The sequence below is a fragment of the Myotis nattereri genome (assembly GCF_964212035.1).
Source record: "Myotis nattereri genome assembly, chromosome: 12".
NCBI classification, from domain to species: domain Eukaryota; kingdom Metazoa; phylum Chordata; class Mammalia; order Chiroptera; family Vespertilionidae; genus Myotis; species Myotis nattereri.
This window is the reverse complement of record NC_138087.1, coordinates 10,610,116-10,622,576: the sequence shown is the minus strand read 5'-3', so window position 1 is coordinate 10,622,576 and position 12,461 is coordinate 10,610,116. Positions and strand designations below refer to the sequence as shown.

At 53.0% G+C, this 12,461-nt stretch overlaps 1 protein-coding gene across 1 annotated transcript in view; it reads left to right on the top strand.

The window, feature by feature from the left end:
• PTCH1 (patched 1) overlaps positions 1-12,461 on the top strand; it is a 67,035-nt gene that overhangs the window by 39,450 nt on the left and 15,124 nt on the right. Inside the window, exons 13-17 of the mRNA XM_081103535.1 lie at positions 1,900-2,018; positions 3,167-3,569; positions 4,285-4,594; positions 9,570-9,712; positions 11,621-11,804. Coding sequence (XP_080959661.1) covers positions 1,900-2,018; positions 3,167-3,569; positions 4,285-4,594; positions 9,570-9,712; positions 11,621-11,804 — 1,159 coding nt within the window. The remainder of the gene's footprint in view (positions 1-1,899; positions 2,019-3,166; positions 3,570-4,284; positions 4,595-9,569; positions 9,713-11,620; positions 11,805-12,461) is intronic.

Here is a 12,461-nt window from a genome sequence, read left to right as displayed (position 1 = left end):
TGCTTCTGCTTTATGACACCCGTCAGCCTAGAGTGTAATTGGTGGACAGGGTGGTGTCGGCCCCTGAGAGCAGGATTTTGTCTGACTCACTGATGCATCTGCAGCACCCAGCGCAGTGCCCTGCCTTTTCTCTCCAAAGTACTGATCCCTTAGGGCAGTGGTTCTCAACCTTCCTAATGCCGCGACCCTTTCATACAGTTCCTCATGTTGTGGTGACCCCCAACCATAAAATTATTTTTATTGCTACTTCATAACTATAGTTTTGCTACTGTTATGAATCTTAATGTAAATATCTGACATGCAGGATGTATTTTCATTGTTACAAATTGAACATCATTAAAGCATAGTGATTAATCACAAAAACAATGTGTAATTATATATGTGTTTTCCGATGGTCTTAGGCGACCCCTGTGAAAGGGTCGTTCGACCCCCAAAGGGGTCGCGACCCACAGGTTGAGAACCGCTGCCGTAGGGGGTTCCTCCAGTCAAAATAGCGACTTGCTTACTCACATGAGCCTCGCCGGCAGGGCGCATGGCTCCTTACACAGGTGGGCGTGGCCACTGGGCACTTACTCTGAGTGGAAGAGGAATCTTCACGGGGACTGAGGACAGGGGCCTGTCATGTTCAGAAGGAGCCCCTTGGTGACTTCCTGGTTTTGTCGGCCTGACAGGGAATTCAGTGCTGAAGGGCATCCCCCCTCCGGAACTCGGGTTTGCAGTGTCACCTTGAGCGTGAATTCAGATGACTGTCCAAGCCTTTGGTGTGGTTCTTGTGATGTTGCTGGGTGTCGGTTTTCTTCCCTCACCCTCAGATGTGTGCCCCGTTGGAGAAGGGTTTAGAACTAAGCAGTTCTTCGAACAAAACCTCACAAGAGGGTATAATTGTCCAAAAAATTGCTGATGATTTCTGGGTTGCTTAGCACGCGAGTTGCGTTTTCTCGCTGTGCTGCTGCTCGCCGGCCTTTCTGAGCGGGGAGCGCGCTCAGTCCTCCGCTGGCTGTCTCCGGCAACAGCCCGTGTGTGATTTTGACGAGGTCAGCAGGAGACTTGCCAAGCACTGCAGCCTCTACCCCGTGTTTATCCTGGGTGGTGGGGTGACTTTGAATCTGCACTCTCTACCCTGCACACTGTAATCACACGGGAATCTTCCTGCTTCGCTCTCCTGGCCTCTCCGTCCCCGCTCTCACCCACAGGCTGCGGCAGGGCGATTTGGAATGTGCCTATTAAACACCTCAGGGGACGCGTTTGAAATTTTATTTCGTGTTTTAAAGGTAACATTTTGATATACTCAGTCCATCTTGTATATACACTTTCTAAGCATAAAATCGGCTGCGTGAACCCCTAGAAACATTGTGAGAGGGAAATGTCCCCTTTCGTTTTAAATGAAAACGTCTCAGGTATCTTCTCTGTTCTGCCTTCTGGTCCAGTTAGGTCGCTAGCAGGAGGCCAGTCTATTCCTGTGTCTGTGCCGTACAGGGTCAGGGAATGATGCGCAATGGGAAGGACCAGGATGGTGGGGCCTCGTCCAGTCACACGGTCTCTTAATGATGAGAGAGCAGCAAAATGCTGAGAAACTTGAACATCTACTTTAGGTTTAAACTCTTCGGTAGGACAGGGGAAGGAAAGTTGTTTAAAACATCTTTATTGCCAGCCCTGGTCAGAGTGTTGTCCCAGGAGGCCCAGGGGCAGGTTCGGGCCCCGGTCAGGGCACATACAGGAATTAACCAATGAAAGCGTATCTAAGTGGAACAACAAATCCATGTTTCTCTCCCTCTCTCTCTTAAAAAATAATAATAATAATAATTAATTAAATTTAAAAATAGCACATCTTTATGTTCAGAGCAGTCCTTTGCCTGGGAGCAGACCTGTTGGTAACATCTCCGTTTTGCTCCTGCTCAGGCGGCCGTGGTGGTGGTCTTCAATTTCGCCATGGTGCTGCTCATCTTCCCTGCGATCCTCAGCATGGACCTGTACCGGCGCGAGGACCGCAGGCTGGACATTTTCTGCTGTTTTACAAGGTACGTGCCCTGGCTGCCCGGCCCTTACTGCGGGGCACAGAGCGGTAGTGCTTATCGTCTGTGGACTTGGATGGGTGGGTGGCGGGGGAGTGGCGCTGGTCGACGGGGGTGCTGCCCTGGGGAGATAGCAGAACCCCTGGGGTTCTCTGCCTTTCTGACCACATTCTCACAGCCCTGAGGTTGTGATACGATGATTCATTTCTGTCATGAACCAATGTTGCTCATTGTTGGGAGTGTGTCATATCTCGATGGATTAGGGCAGAACGAAGGTTGAAAACCACACATCTGGAAAAAGGATAGCCTTTGGGTGTTTTTCTTTGTAAGGAGTCATGCCTGGAAGGGGTTCAGCGGCTGTGACTTGATTCACTGAGCCAGATTCAGGATCAGCCTCCCTTTGGCCACCTTCGACTGGCTCCTGTCTGTGTCCAGACCGAGCAGTTGGGCAGCGTGGGGGAGCCCCACCGTGTGCCCTCCTGAGTCAGAGCTGTGCGGAGCGGGCGGCGTGGGGGAGCCCCACCGTGTGCCCTCTCTCCCGAGTCAGAGCTGTGCGGAGCGGGCACTGTGGGGGAGCCCCACCGTGTGCCTCTCTCCCGAGTCAGAGCTGTGTGGAGCGGGCAGCGTGGGGGAGCCCCACCGTGTGCCTCTCTCCTGAGTCAGAGCTGTGCGGAGCGGGCAGCGTGGGGGAACCCCACCGTGTGCCCTCCTGAGTCAGAGCTATGCGGAGCGGGCAGTGTGGGGGAGCCCCACCGTGTGCCCTCTCTCCCGAGTCAGAGCTGTGCGGAGCGGGCAGCGTGGGGGAGCCCCACCGTGTGCCCTCTCTCCCGAGTCAGAGCTGTGCGGAGCGGGCAGCGTGGGGGAGCCCCACCGTGTGCCTCTCTCCTGAGTCAGAACTGTGTGGAGCGGGCAGCGTGGGGGAGCCCCACCGTGTGCCCTCTCCCCAGTCAGAGCTGTGCGGAGCGGGCAGCGTGGGGGAGCCCCACCGTGTGCCTCTCTCCTGAGTCAGAGCTGTGCGGAGCAGGCAGCGTGAGGGAGCCCCACCGTGTGCCCTCTCTCCCGAGTCAGAGCTGGCGGAGCGGGTGTACTCGTCATCAGCAGCAGGAACAAGAGCCTGTTTCAGCGGCCACTGCAGCACGTTTCCCCTCTTGCAGCCCCTGTGTCAGCAGAGTGATCCAGGTCGAGCCTCAGGCCTACACGGAGACGCACGACGGCCCCCGCGCCAGCCCCCCGCCTCCCTACAGCAGCCACGGCTTCGCCCACGAGACACAGATCACCATGCAGTCCACGGTGCAGCTCCGCACGGAGTACGACCCCCACACGCACGTGTACTACACGACGGCCGAGCCGCTCTCCGAGATCTCCGTGCAGCCCGTCACCCTGACGCAGGACACACTCGGCGGCCAGAGCCCCGAGAGCACCAGCTCCACGCGGGACCTGCTCTCCCAGTTCTCCGACTCCAGCCTCCACTGCCTCGAGCCCCCTTGTACCAAGTGGACGCTCTCATCGTTTGCCGAGAAACACTATGCTCCTTTCCTCTTGAAGCCCAAAGCCAAGGTACCCTACCCAAACAGAAGGCTCTTCCTGTCCTCAGAAAGCGGCAGAGCGGGCTCCTGGGGAATTCCCTGGATCCCAGGCCTCGGGAGGAGCTGGTCCACTGACCCCCTGGGCCATTCCCATGAGCTCACCTTCTACGGCAGCGGTTCTCAGCCTGTGGGTCGCAACCCCTTTGGGGATCGAACGACCCTTTCACAGGGGTCGCCTAAGACCATCGGAAAACACATATATAATTACATATCGTTTTTGTGATTGATCACTATGCTTTAATTATGTTCAATTTGTAACAATGAAAATACATCCTGCATGTCAGATATTTATAGTACGATTCATAACAGTAGCAAAATTACAGTTATGAAATAGCCACGAAAATAACTTTATGGTTGGGAGTCACCACAACATGAGGAACTGGATTAAAGGGTCGTGGCATTAGGAAGGTTGAGAACCACTGTTCTACAGGATCTGTAGCAATGGTGTCTGAATTTAGATCAGCTCCTCACATGTTGAACATTTACTCTTTGTGAAAAATGGGATTGCTCTGACTTTATGTTTTCCCCTCTGGGAGAATGACCCCTTCCCCCACCCCCAACTCCGACCCCCATGCTGCTTCAGGGCCCGTGTGATGGTAAAGGTGAGGCATAAACCAACAGCTTGTTTATGGTGGGGAGTCCGTTCCGTCCCTGGGGCCTGACCGCGCCTCGTCCCTCTGCTGCAGGTGGTGGTGATCTTCCTTTTCCTGGGCCTGCTGGGGCTCAGCCTGTACGGGACCACCCGCGTGCGCGACGGCCTGGACCTGACAGACATCGTGCCCCGGGAAACCAGAGAGTACGACTTCATTGCTGCACAGTTCAAGTACTTCTCCTTCTACAACATGTACATCGTCACCCAGAAAGCAGACTACCCGAACATCCAGCACTTGCTGTACGACCTTCACAGGAGCTTCAGCACGGTGAAGTACGTCATGCTGGAAGAAAACAGACAGCTTCCCAAGATGTGGCTGCACTACTTCCGAGACTGGCTGCAAGGTGAGGGCTGCTGGGCGCTCGTCCTCTCCACGGCGGGGCCGGGGCGCTCGGGTCCCCAACTTCCTTTTGTTCCCTGTATCACAGTGTTAGAACCTAACACTCACATGTTTCGTTGACTTCTGGGTGTGTTGCTTGAAGTTCTTACGTAGACTGTTTCTGGGGAGGCCCCCCAAAGCTGGCCTTTACCTATAAAACAACGCAAATGGTTCGTGGGGTGACGCAGGCACTTCTGTGAGAATTTATGAGCGCACATTAGGAGACGGGAGCGGGCTGCTTCTGGTGTCCTTTTTGGGGGGATGGGGGGTGGTTTGGGTGACCAGGTCTAAAGGAAGTGTTGGTGGAATTTCTAGGCTGACTCGCTGCCGAAGCAGAGCTTCCTGCACCCACAGGTTGTGCATCTTTGGTGAATGTAATTTAAAGCTCCATATTTTGACCATCTTTTGATTTGGCATAAAATGCCATGAAGAAACCTTATAAATGCTTAATCACATCTCACAGTATTTCATAAATAACCAAGTTCTGCTGGAAAATGTCTTTTAACCCTAGCCAGTTTGGCTCAGTGGATAGAGCGTCGTTCTGCAGACAGAAGGGTCCTGGGTTTGATTCTGGTCAAAGGCACGGACCTCGGTTGCAGGTTCCCCTCCAGCCCAGGCCCTGGTCAGGGCGTGTGCAGGAAGCAACCAATCGATGAGTTTCTCTCACATCGTGTTTCTCTCTGTCTTTCCCCCCACTCTCCCTAAAAATCAATGGGCAAATATCCTCAAGTGAGGATTGAAAAAAAATAAAATGCCTTTTACAGCTTCTAATCTTGCTCTTAGAAACATCTCTAGGAAATAGTTGTCAACTGGAGGAAAAAAAGATCTAGATTTACTCCTAACTGCTGACTGAATGTGAATGAATGTATTCAGTGATTCCAAGAACATCTGTTCATTTATTCTGTGTTGACGCATGGAAAGTGGAGAATCAAGATAATTATCCACACGATTCCAGCAAAAATGCTGTTACTGAAACACCCAAATAATTATGGCCCCCAACACTTGTGGCTTAAATTATCCAAGTGATTGTCTTAATTTCCCCCTTAATTAGACTTGTTTAAACACAGATTTAAGTGCCTTTTTGGGTCTTGAGTCAATATACTTGTGTGTAGAGAGTAAGCAGCCAGTTTCCCTGTGAGTTTGCATGAAATGGTAAACAACGCTCGTTTAATTGAAAATGGTTCAGTACGGTTTCTGGCTTTGACTTGTGTTCCTAGAATTTTGTTCATGACGTGTACCCCAGATTTGACCTCTTCGCTGAGGAAGGCAAAGAAAATTGCAGGATATCAATAGAATTTTTTAACGTGCTCGTGAGATTGATTTTAATTTGTTTCCAGTCTTATTTTTCGCTGTAGTTTGGGAAGCACTGATTTTTAGATAAAGAGTCAAAAGAGGACTAGACAGCGGAGAGATTCCCTGCTTTTCATTCCACATTCACTCACCCCACCCACATTGGCCAAAGCCATGTAAATCACTTGCCACTAATGGCAACGGGGTCCGCAGTGCGGCCTGTGTCTGAGCGAAGAAGGGTTTTGTAGGATTGATTCCAGGGTCCCCAGCCAGTCCTCGGGGTGCTCCATGTGGCACGTGAGGCGGAGTTTGGGGAGGGGTGGGAGGTATTGTGTCCAGGCATCGCGAGGGCTAACCTTTGCATAGCGTACTGTGAATTACTTCTCTGCTTTCATACCTTTACCGACCTAAAGCAGTTGGACTTGAGAATCTTTGTTAAAAGTGCATTGGAGTCATGTTTTGGTTGCTGAGTGAGCTGCATCCCCCTAGACCAGTGGTAGGCAAACGGCGGCTCGCGAGCCACATGCAGCTCTTTGGCCCCTTGAGTGTGGCTCTTCCACAAAATACTGACTTCTGCGCATGGGCCACGAAGTTTCAATCACACTGTACGTGCGTGCCCGCATGCGGTATTTTGTGGAAGAGCCACACTCAAGAGGCCAAAGAGCCGCATGTGGCTCGCAAGCCGCGGTTTGCCGACCACGGCCCTAGACCACGTGAGATCCATTTAATGCTCCCAAGTCAGGGTCCCAGGAGCCTTAGAACTACTATCTGCAGTCAACTGTCAGGAGTCCAGCAGAGCCCTGGACACAGAACGGACACTGGCCCGTGGGCTGCCTAGAGGCGCTGCTGGCCCATCCAGGGGTTGATTGGTCTTTGAACATGTCCTGCGGGAAGCAGTTATCCTCGAAGCAGCTTTCCTTCACGACACTGTGTGTGGCGGTGAAGTGATGGAACCCTCATTGGTTGTTAATGGAGTTATCATTGAAAACCATGTCATCCCACTGGTCTTTATCAATATTTCAGTAGTGGGGGGGTGGATTCATAAAAATACAAAATAGCCATATAGAAATGGCCCCACATGTCACCCCTGAACACACCTGCAAATAAGGGAAAGTTGGAGATAAAAATCACAGTGAGTATCATGTACAAATGGTTTTGCTTATATTTCACGGCGAATTATACAAGTAAAATGTAACTGAATATCTTCTTTTTAGAGCCCCGTATCAAAGAAAAGTTCTGAGCAATTGGGGTCATTAGCTCAGAACTTTTCACCAGGAAATAATCAGTATGAAGTATATAAAATGAGAAACGTTCTAGCTAAAACTTGTCATGTTTGCAGTAAAATGTCACAGTTTTTCCCGCTGCGTGCCCGTGTTGGAATATAAAGTGTTGTCCAAGGAGCAGTGGAAGCAAGTTTTTGTCCCTTGTTTTGTGTCCAGAATTGTGAATTGTGAGTGTGCACCTAGGCCAACCGTTGTTACTTGAGCTTTGGATAATTAGTCAGAAACAATATGCTGATTCCAAGGACTTAACTTTCCTGTAAAGGCAGTCGCTGTTTCTCGTTCACCTCTGCACTCCAAGTAGAGTTGGTGCCAGGTGGCGGCCAGGCAGCGTGGCTGAGGCGTTGAACTTGAGTGGCCGGCAGGGTCATCCTCCCCAAATCGGATCTTTCTTCCCTTGTTTCCCTCTGGGGTGTTCCAGGAGTCTTAGTGCATCAGCATCTTTAAACCGCCCTCGGGGTTTTGGGACCCCATTTGCCCCAGATGTTGTCAGTGCCCATGTTAACTCTACTCATCTTATTCGTGTTTTCAGCAAATCCTTCCTGGGCACCATCGTGTGTTCTGGGCAATTTAGAGCATCAGTGGTTCAAGCCAGCTCTGGAGGCAGGCTGCCAGGTCCAAAGCTTAGCTCCAACCCTTGCTGGAGGCTTCCTCACGTAGTTTTACCTTCTCGGGCCTCAGTCTCCTCATCTGTAAAGTGGCACTAAACAGGGCCATCTCACCAGGTTGTTGCATCAGTTAAACTAGGATTTATTAGCAGGTCCAGAGAGAGAGGGGGTTAAAGTGCCATACGGGCATGAAGGGGCGAAAATTCTATTATGGCGAGGAAAAGAGATCCGGCCTCTCTGGGGGTGGAGGGAGGTGGGGTGTTTTTCCTTTCCTGTTTATTTTTTTTCAAAACCAGAAAAAAAAGGCTTTAGGTAATAAAATAACATCTGTGCAGCGCAGGTTGTTGTGTGCGTGCCCTGCCGTGAAAACAGTCAGTGTGAGCCTTGGGGGCCGCCGCCCGGTGGTCTCGCCGCCGGCTGCTCCTCCACTCTGGCCCACAGGCCTCATCCCCAAGTTGTTTGTATAAAAACAATGCCCGCAGCAACATCGGAAGGAAGGTGTCGTTAAAGAGAGACACAGACCCCCCAGTCGGCACATTTCAAACTCCAGGAGCTTAACCATTTGAGCACTAATGGAGCCCGCTTTTTGGGGGTGCCTTTGAAGTCATTCAGAGCATGTCGCGAAATGAAATAAGCCCTTGTCCTTCTTCCTGGCCACGTCTAACCCATGCATGTACAGCTTGTTCAAAAGATGTGGTTTCCTGAGCTGCTGGCGCTCAGAGCTCTACTTGGGAGGTGATTTGGGGGGAGCAGGGCGATGGCAAGGGGGCGGGGGCGTCGGAGGAGAATGCGTGCACCCCGGGATGGCCCAGACCCCAGGCCGGGTCACCAGGGCCCTGTTTTCTAGCATGCTTATCTCTGTACAGCTGTGGCCAGGCCGCCAGGTCTGTAGCGATGGTTTTGATTACAGAGGCCAGTGCAGCTGTGTGTGGTGGGCTCGCCCATCCCCCAGACCCAGACCGCTCCTCCCTCCCTCCCTGGGCTTGCGGTTTGTCATCTGTTCTCGCAGAGCCCCTTGTATTGGCCTGTGGCTTCCTGTTCTCAATCTGATCCAAATTTCCCCTGTGAGGTATTTCCCCGCGCACACGCGCGCGCCGCTCCCCGCCCGCTCTCCTCCGCACCCTCTCCTGAGGAAGGTGGCAAAGAGGAAGAGAACAGTCGAGAGTGAATAGGTGTTGGCTGTGATCTTTACACAACCTGGCAGCCGATCCCACAGCTTGTGTTAGCTCCACAAGTCGAACAGATGGAACAAATTGACAGAATCGTGTTCACTCACCCTGAGCTCGGAGCAGCTGAGTTGCTGTTTGAAGTTGGGAGTTTGAATGTGTCTCTCCCCCTCCCAGTGGAATTTCTGGTTGCATTGAAGAGCCCGTGGCTCGGCCAGACAGTGGCATGAAACGGTTAATGAGCCCGCTGTCTTCCTCCTCTCCTTGTGCTCCGGCCCTCCCTCCCTCCTTTTGGAATAAGTCATGGAGGAAAAGGAGTTCTTTTTTTAAAGGTGAAACATGTATATTTATTCCTTAGAAGTGAACATTTCCCCCTTTGGACCTTAAAAGCGACAGTTATTAGCAACCTGAAGTTCACTCATGAAAAGACTGATATTATTTGAATGTGAAGTTGAGCACAAGTAGAGCACAGAACGTTCTGGGTCCTTGCCCCACACCACCCTGCCCTGCTCCCCGTCCTCAGCCCCCCCTCCCCCGCTACGACATGGCCGGTCGCTGGAGAGTTCTAACATGTTACACACACTTGCCTTTTCCAGGACTTCAGGACGCGTTCGACAGTGATTGGGAGACGGGGAAAATCATGCCAAACAATTACAAAAACGGATCCGATGACGGGGTCCTCGCCTACAAACTCCTGGTGCAGACGGGCAGCCGTGATAAGCCCATCGACATCAGTCAGGTACTCGCACTGCCGACCCCGGGCTTCGGGGCAGCAGGTTCCCAGCCTGGCTTTCTGGAGCCAGGAGGCCCCAGGGCCTGGAAGAACATTGCGTAGGCTCTGAGGCCCGTCATCCCACCAGCTAGTTGTGTGGCCTCGGGGCCAGGGAGCAAACTTTACTCATCTGTCAAGTGGGGACAAGGGTGTTACCTGCCTACAGAGCAGTTGTCTGCACAAAGCGCAGTGGAGGCGTGCAGGCTCCTTTCCATGTTAGAAATGCTGGGGTGGTTATTTCCTTTGAATTCTAATGTTTATTGCCTCATTGGTCCTGATTGTATTCGAATTTGAAAAGGTGGCATGGTTGGATAGCAGTCACTGGAGCAGGCAGACTTTGGCGGGGGGTGGATAGTTAGGAGATGGGAGAGGTTCCTGGGAGGATGGAAGGGTCCCCCGGCCCTCGGCGTAGAGAAGGGGGCAGACAGATTGCCCTGTCCTGAGTGAGACACGAGGAAACACCAATCCTTGGAAAGGAGTTGGACTCGCGCCTCTTAGTCCCCCTGCGTGCGCCTCCGCTGGGGCGTGGACTCCAGCGAGTCCCTGCTGCTCGCTCAGGCGGGTTGGGGTTCCCGTGACCCCAGCTCTCTGCTGGCTCCCCAGGTCCGTCCGCCGCTCCTTGTGGCGCACGGCCTTCACCTTCAGCAGAGAACCGTCAGGCTAATGATCTTCGCGGCGGCTCTGTTTATCGTCTCCCCTTTTTTGCTGGCATTAAAGGTGACAGATTTACAAAGTACATTGTTCAGAGTTATTACGGAGTGTGAACTCGGTTCTTTATGGCCGCATGCGGCACGCTGTCAGGTTTGACAAGGATGTGGGCACGGGAGCCTGTCCGAGACATCGCGGGAATGCCCCGTGGCCGGGGTGGGCTCCAGGGACGGGGACACCCTGGGACACAAGCGATGGGGCCAGCCACCTTCCCTCCCCGACACACATCATTTCCTCTGCCTGGGAGGGAAAAGGGTGCTGCGTGCACGGAGGCCCTGAGCTGCGCTCTGTAATTCCAGAGACGGCTTGAAGACATACAGTTGTTACATATCCTGTGGATTAATTGAATCCAGATCTCCGAAATTTAGTTCTCTCACTCTCCTCCGTGCTCTTCCTTCACTCTTTCTCTGTTCACTGCTGTCACTGGTGTTTTTCATTTTGTTAAAAAAGACCAAAAGCGTTGGAACCAGGCCTGAATGTAAAGTAAACAGGAAAAAAATGCCCACGGACGTGTATGTATGTGCGTGCATTTCTCTCACAGTGTTCTTCACCCACGCGAAGCCCAGCAGACCCACTTTCGAGGGGGCGTCGTGTTGGGCCAGCATGGGCTGTGGGTCCTGCTGGTGACCACCTCTCTCAGAAATCAGATTACCCAGAAAGCCCATGGCTGGGCGCCAGTCCCTCTGGTGATGGGCATTTTTTGAATGCACAGGTCATAGGAGGCTAGTGTTAGCAAAATTTATACAGATGTTGTTTTATTTTTATAGCTCTCCTCCATTTACTGGGTGGCATTTCCTTCAGTGTTAACAGCAAAGGTTAACTGCACACAGACGTGTAGAGGGACTCTTGCCAGGTTTCCCCCTTCCCCTCCTATAAATATGCTGCTCCAGATTGCTCATTCTCCGCCCTGGCTGCAGACAGTCTTTTAGCATTCAGACGGAATTGGTCCGCTTGAGTCCCGGGCCATCTGCAGGACTGTGTGTGTGATAAACACTCCGGTTTTTGCGTCCTCTGTTCAGCGCATTTTGAAAGAAACCCAAGGGGTTCGGCTGGGCTTTCTCACGCCCGCGAACGTGGGCATCCTAGGCTTTGGTACCAGTGCTGGTGCAGAGCCCCCTTCTCGCCCCCTAAGCCCCACCCTGAAAGGCCTCTGTTCCCCTTTCGCAGTTGACCAAACGGCGCCTGGTGGACGCGGACGGCATCATCAATCCCAGCGCTTTCTACATCTACCTGACCGCTTGGGTCAGCAACGACCCCGTGGCTTACGCCGCCTCCCAGGCCAACATCCGGCCGCACCGCCCCGAGTGGGTCCACGACAAGGCCGACTACATGCCGGAGACCAGGCTGCGAAGTAAGTGCCTCCGCCCGGGGCCGCCTCGCCTCGCTGCCCCAGGCCCCGTCGCAGCCCTCGTCCTGCGGCTGCCCAGGGTTCAAAAGTGCAAACACAGCAGTCTCCGTCTTTTCCTTTAAAACTCGCGGAGACAGATGAGGATGTGTAATAGAATACAGCCCGTGCTCCATCACGTTGAGAAATAAGCCTCTAATCTCCGTTTGTAGCTTGAACTCTAAGACGCCCACCAGGCCCGGCTCCTCCGTGCCAGCTGTTCCCTGTGAGAGCTGGGGACGCCTCCAGGTTGAGTGTTGGTTTACTATTGCAGAGTTTTATCACTGGGGATTATATGTTTATCTTAACTTTGTCAGCTCTGGTGTTGAAGGGATTTTTGGCAAGTTGGGTCGTTGCTGTCAGCCCCCGAGCACCTGCGCTCCGTCAGCCGCTCAGAGCGAGCGGGAGCCTGCGCGGCCTCCTCTTCCTCCCGCCGCCGCCAGGGAGGAGGGTGGCGCTGTGTGCGGCTCATCCGCGTTCAGGTTGGAGATGGTGGTCGCTCCCACCTCGGGTAGGAAGTGGCACGGGGACGGGAGAAAGGATTCAGGCTCCTTTGCGAAGGCGGCTGGAGAGCAGGCGGGTTGTGCGTCCCGGTATCTGAACCTCGGAGCCCGTGGCAAGCGG